The 25730-nt window shown below is 34.9% G+C and overlaps 1 protein-coding gene across 1 annotated transcript in view; it reads left to right on the plus strand.

Moving 5' to 3' along the window:
• Positions 1-24959, plus strand: part of slgA (proline dehydrogenase slgA) — a 38517-nt gene extending 13558 nt beyond the window's left edge. Inside the window, exons 2-10 of the mRNA XM_076128154.1 lie at positions 9152-9273; positions 11451-11537; positions 17308-17489; positions 17776-17840; positions 19033-19211; positions 20583-20862; positions 21152-21289; positions 21711-21984; positions 22262-24959. Coding sequence (XP_075984269.1) covers positions 9152-9273; positions 11451-11537; positions 17308-17489; positions 17776-17840; positions 19033-19211; positions 20583-20862; positions 21152-21289; positions 21711-21984; positions 22262-22467 — 1533 coding nt within the window. The 3' untranslated portion in view covers positions 22468-24959. The remainder of the gene's footprint in view (positions 1-9151; positions 9274-11450; positions 11538-17307; positions 17490-17775; positions 17841-19032; positions 19212-20582; positions 20863-21151; positions 21290-21710; positions 21985-22261) is intronic.
• Positions 24960-25730: the final 771 nt, after the last annotated feature.

Here is a 25730-nt window from a genome sequence, read left to right on the forward strand (position 1 = left end):
GGTTCAACATATTTATGTGAGTCAGCATTTTCCTACTTAAAACAAACAAAAAATAAACACCGTTCTCGCTTGACAGACGCTCATACATTGGATTCTTTAAGGTTGACAATTTCCAACTACAAACCTGATTATGCTAAACTAGTGGAAGATACTGCGACGCAATGCTCACACTAATATATAGATAGGACCTATGAATGTTGATTAAACATCATCTGAGTTGATGATGTTTAATCAACATTCATAGACTTTCATTCCAAAGTATTAAGTAAGAGTAAGGAAACAATCTCACATGTGATACAAAAATTGTAAGACTGTTTAATAAAAAATGTTTTATGATTGTGTACTAAACACTATGCTGTTTCATTAAAGATTTCAAGAAGTATGTAATTGGTAGATCGCACAGGGTTCCGGTAGTAAACAGTAGATTTTACGCCTAATCAAGTTGGCCACCCCTGATATATTTGTTATCATTTCAAGAAAAGACTAATGAATTTATTTGTACAAAATTTGGCACAGATCTAAGCACCTTATAGGACGGAATTACAAATGGGATAGTTTTATACTTGATCAATTTAAATAAAGCCGAATAAGACCCTACAAAGAGAAAAACAGATCTTATCGTTGATGTCCTTCAAAAGGGTCAGACAAGATACTATATACGAATGTAAATGATGCAAAAGAAGTTTGTAAGCATCGTAGCAAGTGGCGGTTTTTATTCTTCGCTATTTCTCATTCGGAAAAAAGGCATGAGTTTATGTATATATGTAAGTAAATAAACAGCACAGTAGCTAAGTTATGTGTGAGGAAATAAAAACTAGTAGCACAATAAAACCTTATCAAAGTCTACGATGCAAAACTAATAAGAAAATTATCGGATAAGGAATTCCATAATATAACGATATCGTGTACTACGCGATACTATAAACCTTACCTACTTGTATTGTCATATGACGCGTTTATGCTGTGACGTCATGGCACTGACGCGACTGTGACGTCACGATACATAATTTATCTTTCCCTGCTGTTCCATTTGATTAAGCGTAAAGATTTGGAGGTTGAATGAACTGAAAGTAATTTACAGTCAAGTAGGTAGAATTCAATGTTATATTTTTGATTGTACTTTTTTAGTATTTTTTTTATTTGTTATTATATTAGTGTTAGTTAGCTATTTCTCTATTTTCAGTGGTAAAATGCTCAAGAAAATGTGATGGTCTACAAATATTTTTGCCTTTGATCGTGCTCTTTTGTAGTGTTGTGTTGATAAGGAAGGCATTTTTTGGGTATGTTCGTGTTTATTTTATGTAGGTTAATTGTACAAAAGCAGAAATAAAACCGTACTTGATTAATTGAGCGATTAGAAATATCATGTTAAATCAGTTTGCTGAATATAAACTTACTATTGTATAATCAAATAAAATATAATAAGCTTTGGTATGTTTAAAACTCCTGGTTGTGTAGTAATGTCGTGAAAATATTTGCATACAACATAGATCTTTAAAAATCATATTTATTTAAAATCTCGGTCAAATAGGCCATTAATAAAATCACCCATCCATCCACTTGTCACTTGTTTTTAAATACTGGCAGCACATGACAATCGTTATGCTGGCAACACTGCTCGGGTAATCGTTCTGAAATCTAAAAATATGGCTGTATAAAGTGTTTTATTTATAAACGTATGGCTATGGTGTAATGCCAAGTTTTATGCGGTTATAACCATTTTATGATTATCGTACATTCACCTAGTTAGTTTTTAATTAATAGGCGATTATTTCTTGTTTTAGTGGTACTCATTACTGAAACTATAAACTCACGGTTTAGTTTTTTTATTAACGACCTTGCTTTTCTAGCGGTTTCCACCTACATAATAATATATGAACATTTTTCAATTAAATTCATGTTAGTAATATGTCATCGAAGTCTTTCAGTAATTGACATGTAGTCAGATAGTTACATTAGTTTTTTGGATTCATTCATATCTTATAACATACTATCTTCACTTACTGATCGGCCGCGCTTGTAATCTAATAAATTTCCTTATAATCAGCTACCTAGTTTGAATTTCCCATATGAAATGTTCATAAATTTTTTGTTCACTTAATGTCTAGATGACACTTTTAAGTATTTTTAACTGTTATTTGAAGGTAAGCGCAGATTTTGACGGAGTTATTCGTATCATGTTCTCATTCTAGTTTGACCTAGTTTCAGACGTTTTTTGTCTTCTAGCTAGCTTTCATCCGCGGCTTGCCAAAATGCTGCTTGAAAATCTCTCTTCGTGTTCTTTCTTTATTGACGCAGCGAACAACAGATGGTGTTATAAGCTGAGCTCTTTGTGGCTTATCTCGTAGAAATTTGCTTTAATAAAAGGAGGTAAAAGTTTTGACCGGTGTCTAGCTATGTTTGTAGTGATTTTAGGCAATTTTTGATGTGCAGACAGTGTATTTTACACCGGTTTTTGGTTATTTTTGCAGTATCAGGAAATACTTGATGCTTTAGAGTTTTTGGTTTACGAAATTTTATTCAAAATCGGTATAGTTGACATAATAGTGTAATCCGAGTATCCAAGAGCATGCTCATGCATTATCATCAAATTACCTCATACACGATGAAATTATGACTAAGCTATAGTTCTAAGAAATCGAGATTAGTATTTCTTTGTTTATTTATTCATGCCACTGAAGCTTCAAACATATCAAATGATAAACAACCATAATACCATTATGAAGAAGAATCTGTGAAATAAGCGTCAAAATGCTTTTGTAGATAATGACGAACGCCTGAAACGGACAGCAAACGATTCATATCTATGCAAAATACGTTAAAAGAGATATGTTCGAAAGATATAGCGTTACTAAAGAATATATCTGTCAAAAGACTGCAAATAGAACGAAAAAGACACGTTGGCCTTCGTACAATTTTTCCAAAGGTGATTTCAAATGAACTTCGCACGTATTATTAACCAGTTGCTACCTTCCCACTGTTTCGTCGTGTGAAAATCCTACTAATATCATGAATGCGAAAGTTTGTGAGTATGTATGGATGTTTGTTACTCCTTCACGCAAACGCTACTGGACCGATTACGATGAAATTCGTTATGTAGGTAGCTAAAGACCCAGAATAACGCATAGGCTACTTTTTATCGCAGAGTTCCCGAGAGGAACGGTTACCACGCGGACGAAGTCGCGAGCGGCCTCTAGTCTTTCCTATATTTTTTCTTACATAACTTGGACTAATATTACAATTTGGCAAGACGTATGCTTTCGAAGTTTTCCGGTCAGATGTTTAGAGAAACGTGCCGGAATGTCTACCGCAATATGTAATTAGCGCTTATTATCTTTCCACATTTTTACTGTTTTTAAAGCCTATGTATATTTGTATGAGCTTATCATCTTGTTAATCATGCGTGCAGACAGAAGATATTTGTCTTTGTTTATCGTCTGTCGTAATTGACATAATAGAGACAAAATTTACGATGTCCCGTGCGCGGAGACGTACAGTTTAAATACCAAAAGGCACATAAATTGTCTGCGTTTAAGGTGGCTTAGTTAACTGGTCGTTAACTAGAGGTAGCTATTGAATGCAACTGGCTATGTATCAGTACCGCTATTTTGGTGCTATAATGATTTTGATTGCAGAATAAATTAGATGTGTTTTAATTTGTGACTACAGTTCCACGAACTACAATCCTGGCTTAGTGGTTAAGGTAAACATGACGCTGCTACTGTTATTCTGGAGGTTACAGGTTCGATTCCCACTTGGAACGAATATTTAACAAAAAGTTGCTTGAGGTTTGGTTCTAGTTCTCGCGACACTAGACTCTTAGTGCAGTAGTTACCTTTTATATACAAAAACGAAAAGAATTAGGTCCATTGTGTTGTGATGGAAATATCCAAAATTAGCAAGTGATCATGTTTTTATCAAAAATCTTCCACAGTGAAACCGGTCCACGATCCTAATCTCACGATAACTTGTAATAATATTGACACAGTCTACGCTAAATTGATGGTCGCCAGATCTATCTATAGAGCTACTATAGTTTCTAAACTATGGTAGCTAATTACGGCTTTACTTGTGATAGCTTGGAAATTAAAGCCTTAAGATTATGACCTGAATGATAAAGTTATAAGTGCAAAAAATAAGTCAATGATGTGTACATTGTGTACAAACTAGAATCACTGTCGCTCTCTATACATGGATCCAATGTTATGATCCGCTAGGAAAGTCTGGATTTTTAATCCTGTTCCCTAAGTTGATATTATACTTTTTAAGGACTGTTGAGGTGATATATTTACTAAAGACTGACAAGAATATTTAAGAATACTGCTTGCTTCAACGAAATGATTATAATTTGCGTTTTCAAAATGTTTGTACGCGTTCAGACATTTTGCCTTGCAGCACAATATTCGATAACTTAGTAGAGCACGATTTTTCTATTATAATTAATAGTTCTGTGCATTTCCATAATAAACTGTATCCAACAGGCCACCGTCAACTGCAAAGGCCTGCAGGTAGCTCATGTTAAAAAAAAAATATTTCGTATACTTCCGACTATCGCGAACCTTGCATATAAGGCTACTAAGTGGTTGTACATAACGAGATGATATCAAAAGCTTCAGTATCTTGCTAATCTTACTTTATAGGCAGTATTATTTATCTTTCTCATTTCTCTCTGCTTATCTACCATATGGTGATAATCTTAGGCCATTCATTCTTCTTAAATTTACAACTAAAGCAAATATTTGTACTTGTTACACAACTTTTTTTATTCAAATAAATGACACGCGAGGTGATGATGATAGTGGCGTGAGAAGAAGAGGTGAGAGCACTGTTAGTCTGTAACCACTATAGACATGCAGTCTCTTTAAAGATAAGAAGATAATCTAGAAAAAATGCTTTTAAACGTAGCGTAGCTAAGACGACCTTAGTGCAGTGCTCACGGCTGTTATTAAATTAAATAAATTAAATTATATAATCATTTATTTCAGGCAAATCACCCATACTTTTGTTTACATAACATAAAGATATTACATGTATATAGGTACATAACTATTAACTAACTTATTTAAGATTATATTATTATGATATATGATGCGTGATTTCCATTTCAATAAGGAAGTTTTATTATTGAAATAAATGGATAAGTTTAATAAAAAAATGTTGTTTAGGATTTGTATGTCTGTAAGAAAACCCAAAGGTACCTAGGCCAGTTATTGTAATTAACAACTTTCAAAATCATTTCGGGTGTCGATCGCGTATTCGCGTTTTTAGTGTTTTTCACTAGAAAATAAAGTAAGAGATTTGGTACTGCGGTCTTTTTCAATACGTATTACTTTATAAGAATCTTAAAAAAAACCTTTCATAGGAACCGTTACTATATAAGCACATAGGGATCTATGTATCTGTACATAGTAAGTACCTAATTGTGTTCTCATAGACGACAATGTACATCACAATTCGGTCTCGCTTTCGTCGGGAGTAACGATCGGGTCTATTTCAGACATGGCACGAGCTGCCACGTTATATTGTAAACACTCATGTTTTATTTATTTGGCAACAGTTCGCCGTAATGTAGGGTTGACTCGGGGTATAATGATTTTGATTTATCGGCTAACGTTTGGTAACCAATATTCAGTATAGATTCCTTTTGGACAGTGATTGTTATTAATACAATACAAGTATGTGAAGACAACTAGTCCCTACTAGGCATTTCTTAAAAAGTGTGTTATCTAACAGTACAAAATAATGATTTAAGTACTTTCCTGATTGCAAATTTCAAACAAAGCATCAAAAACTAAAGCAATAGATTCCTTCCACCATTTCTTTTAAGAAAATCATCTTAAATCAATTTTGCTTCGAACGGAGTTCGAATAATCAAGGACTCAGAGTAGCAATATTTTTTGTTCCGTTACGAATCCAATTTACTAAACACTTTAAAAGTCTCGTAGACTGAACCCACTCACCCCACGAAAGTAGTTTAACAACCAAGGTATCCACTAAACTACACGTCATGCCATCAAAACAAATAGTACCTAAATTGTATTATATTCGGGCATAAAGTTAGTTTTCGAATTGTCTTAACATAAAATATTCGTCCGTATGACCTTGTGGGAGGCACGTGAAGGACGCGTGGCCCAGGTGTTTGACCTAACAGAGATACATAGATTTTATATAACATTGTAAACTTGTCACTATGCAGGTTTAGAGAACTATTGAGGAAATAGGCAGTTAATTTCGTTTTCAAGGATATATTCTCAAAGAAGATGTATATTTAGAGGCGCTTAAAAATTTTTGACTTTAAAGTTTTGACCTTTTTCGCTCGGTAGCTCTGGTGAGAAATGAATAAGTAAGCATTTCTTGTAACGTGTGAGTGTATCAGTAAAATAAAGTATGTCGCACTTATTCGTAAGCCACGAAATGTACCCTTACTTCCATTGTTTACTAGTATTTGAGGTCGAAGGTCTCAATTTATTTACGTTTCTTCCTGTTTTCGTTTTCAAGAGCGCCATTTTAAAGATAGTGACCATACCATAGTAACTAGCGGTATATAACCAGTTGTCTAAACAACGTGCTAGTCTTGGATAAAGATCTCAAACATCGATTTAATGTTTTTTAAGATGTTGACCAAAGTGCAATCGAATAAAACGCGGATTATGTAACAGAACATGCGAATGCAGTTTTTTATACATCTACCTACTTTAAACAGTTTTAGAAACAAGTTCTGTACAGGTAAAGAAAACAAGATCAGAGGAAGGACTTTCGTCTTTTTTCATCCATAAATGTTGCCAAAGTTTTTGCAAAGAAGTCTCATTACCTAAACCAAAATAAAGAGTATTAATACACGTGCTTTTGACGCCTATTTTTAAGTGTCACACGTGAGACTAATAAAAAACGCCTTTTTGGCTTCAAATACCATTTCTACTAAGCTTTAAAGTGTTGGCAATATGAATGTTCATAAAAACGGTACAACGATTGTTCCTATATGCCACTGGTGGGCTTGTTATGCTCATTGCCAAGGTTATTTAATAAGACACGCCTGTTTTTGCAAATGACTCATGTATAGGAATATTGAATACTTAATGCAGAATACCGCAAATGCAGATAGATGAGGAAATGTCAAAGGTTAGTTGCTAAAATATTAATGGAAGATTTACGTCCTAATATTGTGAATGCGAAAGTAATTCGCGTTTGTGTCACCTTCCGTTGCTAAATTACTGAAACGATTTAGAAGAAAGAAAGTCAGTAGTTCCTGAACATGGCTATTAAATGTTTACCTATCATTTAAAAAGAAGAATAAGCTACCTTTTCTCAAACAAGACTCGTATACATTCTGCAAGATTTTTGATTCACGTTAGTCAGAAATCTACCACTTTTTGAGCAATGCTCAAAAAGTGTTTGCATCTGACGTCAAAAGACAGGCGTCGCTTCCGTTGCAAGTAGTCATACTGTGAGCTACTGATTCAATAGCCAACTAGACACCCATCCAAAATGAATAAAGGGATCTTCCATTCAACAAAGCCCTAGTCCTTCAAACAGAGTACTCCCTAGAAAATACGTCTTTTTCTCAATCGACCCTTTTTATAAAAACCAAGGACAAATCATTCTCAAAAGCGGTACATACTTAGTAACACAATGTCCACCGACGGCATAATCTTTTGAATTTGAATACGTCTATCACGTGTAGACGTCGTGGTCGGCGTGGAAACTTTATACAAATGGTGTAAATAACTTTCGTAGTAATAATAGACGTTCAATGGGTTTGATGATATTTTTACGTACGACGTTGGTAAATAGTGATACAGATGTGTGATTTGTAAGTATTTATTGTAGGGTAACTGTTGTTTGTTCCTAATGAAAGTAAAAGGTATCGAAAATATTTATTGTATTGTAGATTTTTTTCTGTTTAGTGAACTTGTTCGCCTTGAAGATTATTGTCAATTCATATATAGGAGATAGTAATCTACACTAAGTACCTAGTAATGTTGTGATTCCTTCTTTAAAATATACCTTAATTAGGTTCGGAAGATTGTACAATCATTCTTATCCTGTACTTTTCAGATTAGCGATCATTCAGAAGTAATACGATTTTGGGCTATCAAGGTCTTCGATAATAGCCTTACCGAGGGGTATTATAGCCCAGTGAGACTGAAAGCCGACTCTAATAAAGTTTGAAGAAAGGCTAGGCTTGATGATGATGATCACAACTTCGCAACTTAAATGTTTACTGCATTACAATCCTATGTAATTTTTCAAGGAACACGCTCGAAAATGTCCATTTTTTGTGTCAAAATATGGAATAGTACGAGTCATATTGTGAATCCCATTATAAACAGCGGTTTTAGTCATGTCTGCCTCACACTTACATGGAAAGTTTTGTATGCACAGACATTATATATTGTGTTTAAAGTAAATAGCACTTTGGAGTCGTTTCGTGACCTACGTCAATTAATACGTTACAAATGGTTTAACAAAAAGTAGGTGTTAATTGGAACTGGTAAAAGGAGAATTAGAGTATAGTGGAAGTTTACAGGTAAAGTTAGGTGTATTTGGTATTGCAGTTAGGACAATTGGACATCTGTCCGATGGTCAAGGACTTCCTTAGAATGCAATTACTCGCTGGTTCGGTTACTCGAGTGGTGGCACCTTTTATCCTAGAGTTTTTGCGGAACCATTTAAGATTTAAGATTAATTTTCCTTTAGATATATTTTACGTTCTAAAAACTGGACTTAACATCATTACATACCTTAAACCAGAGTTATATGGTCGGCATAAAGGTTGACGTAATAGTAAAGTGGTCTAAGCAACTTTTCGAGCTTAAAATTTGCAAGATCTTTTCAAGATTTCTTGCCAGCTCTTCTCATTGGCCCTACCTTCCGGCCCTACCTTGATTTTGATTTCAAGAAGATTGGACTCCTACGATTGAAGCTCAAACCCAAAACTTGCAAGGGAACAGATTATGAAGCTGTATTTTAGCCAGAATGCCCGGGATTCGTTTCCTTAGCATTTTTTAGGTAATCTTTCTTAATTCTTTCTTTGGGCACAGATTATCTTCACTCTCGTGGAAATCAACAGCTTATGACACTTTTAGTAAGTCTATCTCGAGCTCTATTCTAGTAAAAATGACCATTGACCAGGGTTTTCTTTCTCTTTCAGTTGATGAAGAGGCTCCGGCAGGTGGTTGGTCAGCGCATGTTCGAGATGATCATGAAGGCCACCTTCTACGGTCAGTTTGTCGCTGGTGAAGACCAGAACAAAATCAAACCTACCATCGAGAGGTATGTATTCTTCTGCTTCTTACTTATGTGCTTTTCCTACGTTCGTTTATTACTTGTACTCAAAAACTGTTGGACTGATTGTGATGAAACTTTAAAGGAAGATACAAAGGTTATTCATAGAATGACACAATAATACACACAAGTTGTTATTTAAAAGTGAAGCCAATTTCTGTAGCTACACAGATTGCAATTTTCGTAATTTTTTTCCACTTTTAACTATCGCATAATTATATAATGATCGTTCCCGAGCTACAAGTACCTTATGTGTTAATCAAGTCTATAAACTATCTATAGACCATAAGGTTCCTGAAGGCAATATTTTACAGTACATTTTAAATGTCAAACTCTCGATACTCGACAAAGAAAAAGCAGCAATATTTCTCAATAGCTAGCCGGTTGTCGGTAGTCGATAGTGGTAGAGAATCGAGGTACTGAATCAGACTTATAAAAAATCAGTTACGTAATCGCAAAAGAAACAATGCTATTTATCACGCACTTAGCATAAAGATTTCCTGAGCAAAAAAATTACAGCATTTTGAAGAGTACAATGCATTTTTCCTTATTTGTTTTCTCCACCGCAAATGGAAACTGTTAACACATACAAGGGTTTTCACGACCTCTTTGCGGTTATATACTTGTTACATGACTTTGCCCGTGATTTTCCATGATATGATGGTTTAAAAGTGGTGTATTTCGTTTAGGAATAATGTAGCTTTTAGCTCGTGAAAGAATTTTTGATATTGGTTTAGTAGTTTCCGAGATTGTGCTGTACAAATACAGTTTTCCTTTTATTGCATTTATCTTTTTGTTATGATTAGATAGTTATTTGCTATTAACCACTAAGTAGTTAAGGTATAAGGATGTCATTTATTTGACTAGATATCTTGAAAAACCCATACATTACAAATTATGTATGTATCGTAATCGCAAAATTTGTACTCAATATGTATCGAAGTTACTACTGTTTCATCTAAAATGGTACAGTAATTTAGGCGTTTTGTATAAATCATAAGTAGAAAGAAGAAATTTTGCATTAAAATAATAAGATGGATTAGTAGAAACAGCATGAAAGTATAGAATACGAATTCAGATCATAGTATATGTATACAAAAAACTCTACCAACATACATACATACATACATACAAAACCAGTCAAATGAACTCGGATCAATGAGAGGTCGGCCCCCAACGAGGTTACTCCATAATTGACATAAGATGGTCCGGCCGGTCAATGAAAGACGCCCATACATGTATGTATGTATGTATGTGTGCGAATGAACCAGATCCTCAATCATTCATTCAATGACGCATTACATCGATGTCGTTGGCTGTCAAAACAATCGATTATAAATTATTGTAGTGCATAATGCATTAGTACATTGTTTTTTTATCATGGATTCGTTTGGGAAGAGGTTTCACGCAGTACGGATTTAGTGCGGTTTTCCAATATCCAGTAGGGCAATTTCCCACCACTATCGATTATCGGTATGTTTTGCGTTGGCAAAATCTATTTTCTTTAGGATATTTTAACGCTTGCAAGACTAGTAAAATTACTGAAATAAAGATACATACATTTATATATCCATCCTTCTAATGATCGACATAATATGAATATGTATTTCTAAAACTAGACGAATCACGCCTGCATAGAAAATTCGTCACATGTTGGCGCATTTTGACGAATTTTGTGGTTTAAGCTTAGTTACTGTAGTAACGACAGGATGACCTATTTTACGACTAGGAACGTAAAACATGCCATTAATATCAATTGTCCCACATTTAGCTTGCACTCACTGATTTTAACTGCATTTGTGTAATTTTGGACGAGGTTAAGATTCTATTATTTCGTAAAAAGAAAATTTCTTCTTTGTTTTACTTCTTGCCAAGTTATTACTACTAATTCTAGTTGTTGCTGTATAAAAAATATCGAAGTACGCCCAATGTATTTTAACAATTATCAGATTAAAGGTTTTGATCACTCGAAGAAGGGGAATTTAATTCTATCTATGACCTACTTGAACTCATTGAATTTGCGTTCTGCAAACTCTCGACAAGTAAAAAAAGTAATATTTTTTAGGAATTCTACACATTATCCAGGCTCCTCCTAAAGCGGGAGACTGTTTTTGGGAGCTAAACTATAATAATAACTTACTAATTGTACTCGTTTGATGTTTCAGGTTGCGCTCGTTCGGTGTGAAGTCCATCCTGGATTACTCCGTGGAGGAGGACCTGTCCCAGGAGGAGGCTGAGAAGCGTGAAGTCAGGTACATATGCCAATACAATTTTATGTTTATTAGAACCTGTATCATTGGCGGGGATGGAGAATTAAATAACTCATTTTTCAATACATACACAAAATCACGCTCCCCTTTCCCGCCAGTTTCCCTACGCTCCTTATTTTCCCCATAGGGGTAGGCAGAGGTCAAAAAACTAACTCAAATTGAAAGAACATCGCGATTTATCGCCTTTTACGTATTTTTTAAATGAAATTGATGATAATAAAATATGAGTTATTTAGTTCTCCTACTATTTGCCAATGATTTTCTTCAGTGGTCTGTTAAATATGATGTTCGGAGTTATCCTTATATTGTACTTGTATTACTTGCTTGCATGGTGAACAGAGATCTTCTTATCGCGATATAACGCCAGAGCAAGTAATATCCATAATTTATGGAACACTAAATAATACTGATATTAATTTCAAATAGTATAGTATCATTTGTTTGCCTCTAATGGAACTCGTTTACTGGTTTGCGTGCAACAAACAAATTGAGGTATTTAGCTTAATTAACTATATGAGAAGGCAAAGCATGCGTGAAATTTAATTATTATCAGCATTATACATCTACGATAGTAGAAAATAGGTGAGAGTAAAATAAGCAATCTATATAAATAAATGGTTAATACAAATGAGTTGCTAAGCGCAGAACTGGAGAACGGTATAACCAAATCGACCAATTCCTTTCATATTTAGTTTACGGGGAAGGCTTTTATAGAGATAAAAAATAGTTAAGTAAAAAAACCTTAACATTGTAAAGCTTGCATGCAACTTTGTTAATTTCGTTTCTTAAGGACATGCAAAGTTCCCGCACCCACTTGGCCGGCGTGATGGATTCAAGGCTTGCATAAGTTAACCACCCTCTCATTCGGGAGAGACCTCCCTTGCCCAGCTGTAAAGCAGTAAAAACTATGAATAAATTGTCGTTAAAGAAAGATAAAAATATTTTTGGAAGTATCTACGAGACACAAAGAAGTAGAAGAAGCGATTTTGTTTTAGTCATCATATAAGAAGTATGGAATTTCTCGACACAAATTACAAAGTAAATAAATACAAGACGACCTTGCATTCGCCGTGATTTTATGACACTAATAAAGAAACTAATTAACTCTACAACTTACTCGGAAAATGTGACAAAACCTCCCTTTGCCAATTTTCTTCTAATATCAATTAACAGTAATGGGTTTTTCGATCGTAAAGGTTTGGACATAAATAATTTGGGGCACTCACGATCAAACTAGGTCACTGAAGAAAGGCTCATTTACAGAAACATATATTTCAATTATTTGGACTTAAACTAAAAAAATAACAAAAGTAACAATATGGTAGATAAGAATGAGCAATTCACGGCCAGTTATTTCGCTGTTTGACTAGTTCCTGAATGTATAATGTCGATAACTCATACAAATATTGCTCTCATTTTGGGTTTATCTCAAAAATAAGGCATAACCCTAAGAGGTGAAGCTGGGCCTCAATCTTGCAACTCTAAAATCTCAAGACAAAAAATCATAAACAAAATTTCAAACGAAAAGAAATCTGTAGTGTCGTTCTGAATCAATTATTTCTTCAAATACTAGTAGCTAGGCTTGTTCAAGCAATTGTGTGAAACATCACAGCAATTTCATCGTATGTCGGTTACGGCCTTTTACATTATGACGTAGACATGGCGCTTGGTAACAGATTTCAAGGCGATGGTCGGCCGAGCTGAGCTAGCGAGCTAAGCTGTGCGAGGTCGAGGAAAGATGATGCTGATTGAACTTATGTGTAATCTCCTAGATTTATGTCTTCATTATAGGGAAATGAGACAATAATCTTGATTGTTTTGTAACAAGGAAGCTATTTTGTGTTGAAACATGTATGGTAATTCAAATGCGCAAATGATTCTAATGTAAACGGATTAGAGAATTACAAATTTATTAGTAAAATAAAAAGAAAATTAATTGTTTTAAAAATAAATAGCAGAAGAAAAAGATGAAAACATCTTCAGCGGTTCCTCTTATAGCAGTAGATCTTTTCCCCAATTTTCTTGAAAGCAAAATATTTCCTAATTTATTTAGTTAAATAATATATCCGCTATCATATTTTTTACAACATTTTAGACAAGAAAAACTGGAGTGTGTAAAAAAAATAGCCTATGATTCCGGAAACTGTGTTATACGATAGATTCCGATGCTAAAACATTTCATCAGTAGCAAAACTCAGTTCATCTCGCAAAACAAACGTATTAAGAAACATAGAGTAGATTGTTATGGTAATGTTGTACAGCCTTCTTCATATTGTTCCTACCAACAAAGCCTCCGAGGACTCGTCACGAATTAGGACTCACAATACAAATACTTTACGCGGATAATTTTTTAATTTTCCTTTTCGTAGCACGTGATTTTGTTTTGTCAAAATTGAAGTTTTTTTACAGCTTATAGGAAAGTAGTTTGCAACCTAATAAAAAAAAAATCATGCCATTTTTTTATCTCTGGTGATTGTGATCGTCAAAAGAGACTTTCCTTCTATTTCTTTGTTTTTAGGTGATTAAGTTTGAAAGGTAGTTTTAAATGACTAAGGCCTTTTGCTTTCATTATGTAGTTTTTTTTTATTTTGTCAAGAGTTTGGTATGCAACTGAAAACTGTCAGTGTATTTTTTAATAAGACTTTAATACAGATAATATAAAGTCTATTTTGCTGTAAACAAATACCAAGATCTACTAACTACCTAGTGTATAGATTTGCCTGAAATTTTTTCTTGGTAACTCTACAAATGCCAGTAAAATTCTAGATTTTCAAACGCGAGGGTTGTAATTAGTGTTTATATTTATTTTAACATACCCTAATGATTTCAGTGGCAGTTTGTCGAGTGAAAAACTGAAGTTGCTACTTAAACACAGTCCAAGAAAGATCACCAATCTACAAGATATAGCAATTGCCGGGTTTTAAGTTTTTCTTTTTTGTTTTTATCATGACGTAATAGTAGTGACGTCATAGTCCTAGGCTTAGGCTTGCTACGCTGGCTTTTTACAGTTTGGTTCGGCTTTAATCGGCAAAACCGAATATGTGTAACCCGATCGGCACAAGCCGAACAAGTGAGTCGAGTCGGTTTTGTTGTAAGATAAATATTGCCGAACCGAACGTGCCGAACGAAATATGTCATCGTGTAGCAAGCCTTACCTTCGCGTAGATGAGTCAATTAGTTTTTATTACAAGTAGTTTTTATGGTAGATAATAAGTATGTACAATTGTATATATTGTACTATATTGTGTTAGTTAAATTGTTGAAAAAAATAAGTATTTTTTGACATAGTAATGTTTATCGGTTCATTAGTGACAAGGATAGTAAAGTAATAAGTCAGTTTAGTTAGTAAACATCTAAAGTTTTAGTTGCAAATAGTCGGTATGTAATTAAATACTTCGTGATTGAGAGTTAGGATTCTTACTTTTCTAGTTAAAGTAAAGTACTTAACATATTATAAATTTCTTAACTTGATAGAACTTTGTTTTGGGGCAATGATATGCTTATACTTTATATACTAAATACTTTAAAATGATAATAAGAAATGTTAAATTATTTTTATTAAATAATTGAGGTGAGTTTTGCTTCTCTATCAGACTGTTGTAGATTTATCTTAAAAAGTATTGTCGAAACGGGCTTTAAATAAGGCTTAGATATCTTAAATAAAGCCTACTGTTTTCAACATATCTCCATATACAGTAAACTTAAGCTCTAAACCTGTATATATAGGAGTATATTCCAGTGGCAATGTCCTATCGAGTGGATATCGCATGTAATTACACCTAACTCCTTTGATACGGCTTCATTCAATTCACGGCGACAAATGAGAACTAGGCGACGTCATTCACTGACGTACGTGGCTTTAAAACAGAATGTAGGAGGTTTTTGTAATGGGTAGAAGGTACCTATCAGTGCCGGGCAGATTGATTTTTGAGAAATCGGAATTATCAAATGTTTCTGTCTAAAAACGAGATTTATAATACAAAAAGAAGGGAACAGATCTTAAGCTTACTTGGGAATGTATTGTTGCCTAATTTTTGTATTTTGAACAAGTTGAAGTTGATTTAAAGGAGTCACTTACCAGTACTTCTTCTCCAGAAGACAAACGAAATGCGTAACGCAATGTATTAGATGTTTGCGGATAAGTATAAGTTAGATTATTCTCGGAGGAAGAACGTTCCTAATCCGCTAATAATAATTATTTCGAGCGTGGATCTACGTTATGTCCGTTATTTACTTACGACATAAAAAACTATTTATTAACAAATACCGTTGAGCCGTGGGACTTTATTAGACTTCTATTAAAGATCATCATTTATTTGTACGAGAATTAACAGGACCAAGACTTCGGGTCTGAGTGTATTTTGTATCTTTTTTTGCCGTAAGTCCCACGCTACTGAAGAGACAAACCAACTAGAGAATACACGGATAGACACAGACATAAAAATCAATTAAACTAACACAAGTAATAAAATGTAGACAAATTGTACATTCAACGAAACGAAACGAAATGGCTTCATTTACATTGCAACGAGTGCAGTCTTGTCCGCGACTGTTTTATCGATAAGCACGTGCCAATCGTCTACAATGTAGTGAACGGAGAAAGCGAATCTATCAACAAGAATAACTCAACTGCCCATTACTACGGCCCACATTGTAATCTAGGCTGCAAATATGATTTACTACTAAATGTTAGTTAATTTCAACCTTAATATTATGAATTTAAGGTCCAAGTTATCTTGCAAGGAGTAAAGATGAGTGTGCCAAAAAATTTTAATAGTGAAAGTGGAATCTTCAGACGCTATTTTAAGATGTAGCTGTTTAGTGATTTGTATGAAGACTAGGGTTAATGGACGATTGATTAATTGTTCGTAGAGCAATGAGTAATGTCTTAATAATAGTTGAATTGGATTTTTTGTTTTCGGAAGATGTGAATGTGGCGTGATGTTTTTATTTTTAAATTTAATTTTGTACTGGCAAGTTTTCAGTTATTTGCGCAAAAGTTGGCTTGCGCAAAAGTCGGTAACGCGCTAATCTCGTGGGGCTGATCTCATAATTTTGCGCAAATGTTTTGTGCAAGTAAATCCTTACGCGTATGATGCCTGCTTCCTACGATGCTTATGTTTGCTTCTTTCTCCAAAATGGGAACCGATCGTGGTGATCATCATTGATAAAAGTCCATGTCATTCTACGATCCAGAGGAGTCATGTTAATCAATTTGTTTGTTTGTTTTTATATAGAATAATATACAACCTCGTTTTATACAATAAATCTTTGTTGCACCAGTTAGAAACCACATATACTAATTTATTGGTTAATTAACGTCAAGATAATTCACTCAACGACTTTCTCGGTTTTGATTGTATAATTAAATTACTAGGTACCTATTTATTTACTAGATCTTCAATTATTATTGTAGTTGGTACTTTTAAACAAACGTGATGAAATAAATATACAGTACAAATTGCAGTAGGTACCTACATAGAATATGCCTAGTAAAAGATTACGGTTTATTGCGACTTCATAGGAAAAGCTAAATGTAATTTATCACCAATTACATTGAGACGTCAGACATTAATTGGTAACGCAATAATTATAAGTATTTACACAATAAAACACTAACAAACAATAAATAAAATATAATATAATTCCCGCCATAACTCCTGTCAAAGTGACAGCTCAACTTTTTCACGCAAAGGACGAAAGTCATACAGCCAGTTTTAAACACAATATTGAACTGAACTATTTCGTATAGTGCTTCTATATCGGCGTGCGGCGACACCGCGGAAGAGGGGCAGTTGAAGCAGTACCACGTGGAGCAGAGGTTCGCTGACAGACGGTACAAGGTCACCAGTGCCAGGACATACTTCTACCTCAATGAAGCCTCCTGCGAGAAGAACATGGAGGCGTTCCTTAAGAGTATTGATGCTGTTGCTGGTGAGAATATTTGCTATTCTTATTTTTACTCATTTTTTATGTTTGCTTTATAGTATCTTTGGTATTAAGGCTGTTATGAATTACTTCGAAAATTTTGCATTTGGTATTTTTAACAATTCAGATTTATATTTGGTGTATCATGTTTAGCTACTATAATTTCAAAATAGAACAAAAGTCAGGTTCGTAGCAAATACTACAGACTCTTTTAACAGTAAGATCTTCAGAGTACCTACTATTATACTATTAAGTTCTGATTGTAATTTATTTGTGATTTGTTTGTTTCCAGGCATCACAAAAAGCACAGGCCTCATGGCTGTCAAGCTCACCGCTCTTGGCAGGCCGCAGTTACTTGTAAGTATGAAATAGTATGAATACTATAATATTTAATAGCTTTCTCTATTTAATACGAGTATTATGATACTTGTTTCTTAACCGATTCATTGCCACCTTCATTTTCGTGAACAATTCAGCCAGGCCCCATTCATTGGTCGGTGGCTCACCATTTGAGCCATCGGCCTCCCTGAAGGATGACTCAACTGATGAGTCATTGGCTCCTTGTAATGATTTAATGCTTTTCGCCATCATTCGAGCCAGTCTGACAACCAGAAACGTGTTACTGTGTTCTCCTATTCGAATTTGTGGATAATAAAAGTTAATATGGCGTTTCAAGCTAGTATTTGTTGGTTTCAATGAAATATTGCAGAGGTAGTAAACATTTTAGTAGTATTCAATCATTATTTATTATTGTAATATTATTTGTAGATAATCAGGACTACGACGATTTTACTGAATGTAGCCAGGCAATGTTTACTGATTTCCATGATCAACAAATTGAAGATAAAGAAAATCAAGGTTTTCCAAGCTGTAGTCAATCGATTTTACAAAAAAGTGTACAAGATGTTTTGCGGCAGTTATACAAAAGGTTTATGACACCTGACTAATAAAAATATTCTCTAAATTGAAGGGCCATGTCTGATATTCACGGAAATTCTTATTTAAATGTATTCATATTTAATGAGTAATTCATATTTAATGAGATCTGAAAAATGGTAGCTTAAGTGTTTTTTTTTTTTAATATCCGTTTTTATACAATTTTGGTTTGACTCACCAATTGAGCCATCGGCCTTCCTAAAGGTTTTTTAATGACTCAACTGTTGAGTCATTGGCCATGAATCGGTTAATACAAAAAGGTGTGATTAATGAAATGGATAGTTAAATATACTTTTAAAAGCAATGCAATGCTAGCAATGCAAGCAAATTTCATTTGTAACAAAAAAATAATATTTGGCGTAACAGTTAACATAGTAGTTCTTTTCTTGTCGTGACACGACTTGACACGAGGTATCGTGGATGCTAATAAAATAAAATAAATCTTAAACTAAATTTATATTTTATACATTTTTTTTGACTCTGAGAGCAAATTATCTCCCTGAAAACCCCGCAACACTGGCACATGGCTAAACTTAAATGGATAGAGGACTCGCTAACCATCGCACTTTCTCGAATATAACCTAATTTTAAACACAATTTTTAATCCTTTCAGCTGCAACTTTCCGAAGTGATCATGCGCGCCAGGAACTACATGCAGCAGATAGCTGGCGGCCACGGCAACGTGCTGACACACCACAAGACCATCGAGGACTTCCAGCGGTACCTCGGAGACCACAGCACCAAGCCCGAGGTCCAGGACTTCATGAAGAAGATCACTTCTGATAAGGAGGGGTGAGTCGACAGTTGTTTATTGCTTTGGCTTATAGTTTGTAAGGCTTACTCGAAGTTCGTCGCCGGCTCCCAACACCGCGACTTACTTCGAAATCGTTAAGAACTTGTGTGAAAAGTGGAAGAATGTAACGTTAGACGTTTAGAGCTGGCAACAATATTGAAAAATGGGACAAATCGTATAAAAAAATTAGGTATTCGCTAACTTAAGTTTTTCTGAGGCAGTGTTGAAGTTGACGGCGAGTAGCTAGAGATAGATTTTAAGAATTGATAGGTGTTAAAAATGGATTTGATTAGGAAAAAGACGGGAATTTAGACATGGTTTTACATGGAAGACGATTAAAGGAAAGGTTTCAAGCTGTTTAATTTGAGGCATCTGTTCATGTTAAGTTTCAAGAATAGTCATGTTTTGATGGAGTATTGCAACAGTGTTACTGATATAAATTGAGATGCCGTTTGGTAATTTCAGTGTGCTTCACATATTCCCGTGGGACCGGTCAGTGGCGACATCTTTTAACATTTGTAAGCGTTGTCTCGTAAATGTTGCTAGCACCCGTAATAGCCACCCGAATACAATACACAACCGATCCGCTATTAATAGCTCTCTCCCTTTCTATCTTAACACATTCAACATAGGAGAGAAAAGGACCGCAGCGCTATTAATAGTGGATCAGGAGATTCGAATGTGAATTGCGTTTCGTCATTCTTCGTTTATGTTCGGAAAAACGAACGTGAAAAGGTACAAAAAGGTTCCAAAGTTTGTCGAATCAATGTTGTTTTAATGGCGTTTGTGTGATGTCCCAATTTGAAAATATAATTGAATGGAAAGGCTTATACATATTTTTGTGTTTGAAAGACCCTTTAGCTCATAGATTTACCTGAATTATATAATAATGCTGATGTTTGCTGGCTTTAAAACATGACAAAGCTTGTGCTCGATAGGATTAGCGCGGGCTGCTATGGACAGACCGAATACAGCGCACGAACTCTCCCGAATGTGAACGAAGATTGCCGAAGCGTTCGATTCATATCATGCATTATGTGAAGTTGTATATTTTTGTTGGTGCTCGTTATCTCATGGTTACTATATTGTATGGGACATAGGAATTATTAGGCTATCAAATTTACCATTATAAATTAAAAAATCTGAGAAGAATATCACTGTATTGTCCGTTATACTACTGCTAATCACATTTGGAATCTGGATCCGTAGAAATACTTTACAAAACAATTGATGATCTAAAATTCATTGCAAATTGAGACCTATCTGTATACTCATAAGGTTGTTATTTAAAAGGCACATATTTATTCCACTGAGGAATTCCAACAGGAATATCTTTAGAGCACAGACTGACCTGCCAATTTTTTTTTCAGCATCGTCCACTTGTTCCCATGGTCGAACATTCTGGATGAAGACATGAACCTCTCAGACTCCTTCAGGGTCCCGGACCCGAAGACCGGTCAGATGCGTCGTCTCATCTCACAGATCTCCACCAAGGAGGAGGAGATGTTCCGCAACATGCTGCGGAGGCTGAACCACATCATCAAGATCGCCAATGAGGCTGATGTCAGGATCATGATTGATGCTGAACAGACTTACTTCCAGCCTGCTATCTCCAGGATCTGTTTGGAGATGATGAGGAGATACAACAAAGTGAGTAACTATAAAATATCGCACATCTACGACGGCTAGTTGTGATTTGGGAAATTATAACTTTAATTTCAAATGAATGTTTTTTGGCTTACACACGTAAAAGTACAGAAAGTGATATATTGTTTTTAATAACATTACACAATTTTTAAGTGACTGTGGATCAACCAATTTGCTATAAGACTTGATGTATATTTCCTAATTACGATAATTTTGAATTGACAGTATAACAGACAACATGCTTAAGTGCAAATTCTTTGATTTCTAAATTTTACCCTTTTGTTTGTTGTAGGACAAGTTCCTAGTATTCAACACGTACCAGACGTACTTAAAGAACACGTACGTGGAGATCCTGACGGACCTGGAGCAGGCGCAGCGACAGAACTTCTACTGGGGAGCCAAGCTCGTGCGCGGCGCTTACATTGAACAGGTAAATAACCCACCAAGACAATAACTACTATCTGACGAAGAATTCATTGATTAACTAGTGACCCCTGCTTTTAATCTTTATTTTGAAATCTTTGGGCCTGCCTTAAACAAAGCCTATTTTTCCCGGGTCTGTAAATTATAACTAATTCTTTGCAACATTTTTTTAAATCATTTTAGTGGGGGAGTTTTTTAACTCATTGTCAGGCAGACTACGGATACTTAAAACCCTCTAACACGTATAAGCGTGATTTTTTTCCGCAAATTCCTACCCAAAAGTTACTGCGCAAATCGAATGTGCTCAAAACTAGCCTAAACTTTTGCATCCAATCAAAATTCGTCTTAACAGCGGTTTGAGTAGCTGTGGTATTTGTAAAATATTTCACTTGAACATAGAATTAACTTTAAACTATTTATAACACCAGGAGCGCGCCAGAGCCGCAGCGATGGGCTACGAGGACCCCACCTGCGAGAGCGTGGAGGCCACCACGGTGTCGTTCCACAAGTGCCTGAAGGAGATCCTCAGCCGGGTCAAGGGCCCCAACAAGGAGCGCCTCGGCATCATGGTGGCCTCCCACAACGAGGACACCGTGCGCTACGCCATCCAGCTCATGAAGGAACACGACATCAAGCCTGAGGATAAGGTCGTCTGCTTCGGACAGCTGCTCGGCATGTGTGATCATATCACTTTCCCGCTTGGTAAGAATTTTTACTTATTATTTTTGTTTGAATTGTCACTCTTAACGGTTCTTCATCGAGACAAATCTCAGTGTGTTAAAATTGAATTGCCGTTCTTCATTGCACAGGAGGTTTAGATTGGAGAGCAAAAATATTTATAATAGATTGATTAAAACAGCTTTTAACTGCCACATAGTGATGGGCTGGTCTATTTAACATTAACTTTTATCTGCGTCCTTACATTATAAAGTTATCTTACCTTAATCCTTTTACTAATTGTTTTGTATCATTGTTATAGGACAAGCCGGCTACTCCGCCTACAAGTACGTCCCCTACGGCCCAGTGGTGGAGGTGCTGCCCTACCTCTCTCGGCGAGCGAACGAGAACCGAGGCTTCCTCCAGAAGATCAAGAAGGAGAAGAGACTCATCCTCAAGGAAATCGTTCGCCGAGTCGCCACCGGTCAAATGTTCTACAAACCTCAGGGCCACTACACGCCCGTGTAAATATACACCTTAAGTCGACGTGTTATAGTCTAATTTACTTTGCGGGATGTTGAGATATGCCAATCACGTTAGCGCTATGCGCAGATAGAGGACTTCTAGTCGCAAACATTTAATGCGTTATTAGTGCTAGGGGTGTGACTGTTCGATACGATTTAACGATAGCAATATCTATTAACTGTCAGTTTGACATTAGTTCGATGTTATCGCACTTTTGGTAGAATATATTGCCTAAAGTGTTGGTTATTTGTCGTTCTATCGATGAATTGTATCGGATTGCATCTCTAGTAGTAGTTTGTCTGTGATTGATTGTTGGTAATGCGGTTTATTTTAGGGAATCTCCCTTAAAACCTATTTCGAATAGATTTATGTAAGTTTAACACGGTTATTGTGTACCATTGAGATGAAATCGAGTATTGTTAATATCAAGATATCGTAGGGTTATCGTTTGAAAAAGGTTTTAAGAGACCGGTCAGTATGAAAAGGGAAAGTAAATACAAAATTGAATTGAAATGCTACTACTCAATAATTCTGCATTTTGTTCTCAGTCCATGAACAATGAATGAAATTCTTCACTGGTATGGAACGAATGACTTTAAACCAGCAAGACAAAGTGAATATATGCCAAGATATTAAACAGAAGTTTACAAAATGTACTTACCACGGAACGGAAACCGTAGCTTCAATTTAACTCATAATATCAACCGGGAATTGTAAATAATATTTATTTATAATTTTAATAATATGTGCAATGTCAGTGTTACTTCAATCAGATTAAATTAAATTTTAATTGTTTCACAGCAAATATCTTACATAGATTTTGTCTATGCCTAAAATTTTTGCGTATGGTAGCACTGACAATAATCGAGTGAAATTATAAATTTACAAACGTAACTGAGCAAACTTACATTAGAATTCGATTTTTGAATATACGAACTCTCATATGTTACAAGATGCGTGTGTAAATCTATAAAAATGGCGACCAGTATTGATTGTTTATGCTTTTTACAGTATTTTATTTATTATTATTTAATGACGTATATAATTTATCAACGCTTCTATAAATATAGTGTTAAAAATGAACTTAGATCGCTGTTTGTATGATGTAGATGTTAAAAATATTTAAAAAAAAATCGTCACGAGTTGAGTTCGTCCTATAAAATAATTCAAAATAAAAAACACAATGTAATATTGTTCAGACAGGGTTCTGTATATTACAATAGAATGGATTGGAAGTTTTGTAAAAATATACCCTATGTATTTATATCAAAACTTAATGATGCAACACAGTATATCTGTATGAATCTCCAAAATGCGCATCGAAAATGATAAAAGCAACAATAATATGGATTGAGGTTGTTTTCATGTGTTATTTAAGCTTGGTTTATACTATGTGATACTTTTCTAAAAGTCTTAGTCAGTGACACTGACCACGTAGTGTAAACAAGGTATTATCGCGTGAAGGAAATGTTTCATTATGAGACAAGGAACACCTAACATTGTCCACAAGATTATGGCTTGCATTTACTGTTAAGAGCTTAGAAAAACATGCTCTTCATAGGAACTAGTCCTATAGAATACGACGTTCTATAATATGGCGGTTAAATAATGCATTTTCATAGTTCCACGCGATTTTGTAATTAAGTTGTAATCGAGATTTACGTTATTTATTGTGTAATATAGGTAGCCCCTTGTTTTGTCCGGTACAATATGGGTTAATGCAGCCTAATATCATTGTTACGCTTGCTACACATATATTCGATTCGGTATTAATCGGCTCAGCCGGGCGGCAAAACAGAATGTAGATGGACCCGATCGGCACAAGCCGAACAAGTGAGTCAAGTCGGTTTTGTTGTTGGTTAAATATTGCCGAACCGAGCATGCTGAACCGAATATGTGTCTAGCAAGTTTTATTGAAGCGCAGTTGTGCTCACCCGGAGACGTTTTTGTATGATATATGCTACGGTCTATGTACACAGAACTAAGATAATCTCTTCAAAGGATATTGTAATAGACGTCCAGTTTTCGTTGTGATTGTACGCCGTAGCTACTCTCAGTTCCTACAACTTAGTTAGGTTCTAATCAAGTCCTATGTTTAACGCATACCGACAGTTTTTGTCAAGGGAAGTGCATCTGTCAGTCGGTTGTACAATGTCAGTCACTGGCAACGATAGTAAGGTGACAGTACTTTGATGTCAGTCAGTCGTCAGTCCTTACTCGTCAGTCAGTCAGTGTGTATCGACGTAGTACAATGAAATACGTGTTTTCTTGTATAATTAGTGTCGTAACAAAAAACGTTTGCATCCATTTTAAAAATGGCTGCCCGTAGACTTAGTTCTGAAATTATTTGTGTTTTGTTTTTTTTTGATGTTTTTATTTCGTCCACGATTTAATTAATTTGTAAGCTGTTTATAATTTTCCTTGCGCTAATTATTGTGATGCTATTTTTAGATTATTTTACGGATAGACATTAATAAAGACAAAACTTGTTTTGATATGTTTCTTTTATTTTTATTTTTCCTTGTTGCCTTTCTTTTATGATTTTTATTATTAAAGCATTTTTGAATTCCTTTTTTGGGCTCAGGCATACCTTTGATTAATCCATTCTCATGAATACTCAAAATAAGGAACTTCTGCGAATCTTTTTCTACCCCATGTGGGAAAAAAATATATATACGAAAAAGAAACAATTGAATCTTTCCGCTATCGACTGTCTGCCTTAGCCCTATCAATAGGTTATTTTCAAAACAAAACGAGAAATACGACGATATTACTATCATTACATTATCTATCAAATAAGGTAGCCATAGTTAAGAGTTAGAAATAACATGTTAATTGCTATTATTAAACACGCGAATTAAATATAAATGTCCACGGGTAGACAAAATAGAGCCTATAAAAGCTTGGCTATAAAATTACTTATTTAGATGTCAATTACAAATAAGTAATAAATAAGTGAAAGCACATGACTACTTTATAGCGCAATTCGACTGCGCAAATGACTTGCACAAATTTGCGCAAGCAATCTCTGTCTCTACAGCCCTAAAGGTGTTGTTTAAGCAACTGTAACAGCAAAAAGTAGTCCTGTGTGCCACCTTTATCATCATAGGTGTTAATGTAATTGCTTAATTTAAAGTAATAGATTTTCCTGACGTCACCACAGGCTTTCACTTACACTTACGACTGAATATGTTTTGTTATTGTAAATTAAACCTTGACATTGGAGACGAGGGTATCAATTTGATAGACACTAATTTGGCGTGGAA

The sequence above is a fragment of the Anticarsia gemmatalis genome, chromosome 20 (assembly GCF_050436995.1).
Source record: "Anticarsia gemmatalis isolate Benzon Research Colony breed Stoneville strain chromosome 20, ilAntGemm2 primary, whole genome shotgun sequence".
Lineage (NCBI taxonomy): Eukaryota > Metazoa > Arthropoda > Insecta > Lepidoptera > Erebidae > Anticarsia > Anticarsia gemmatalis.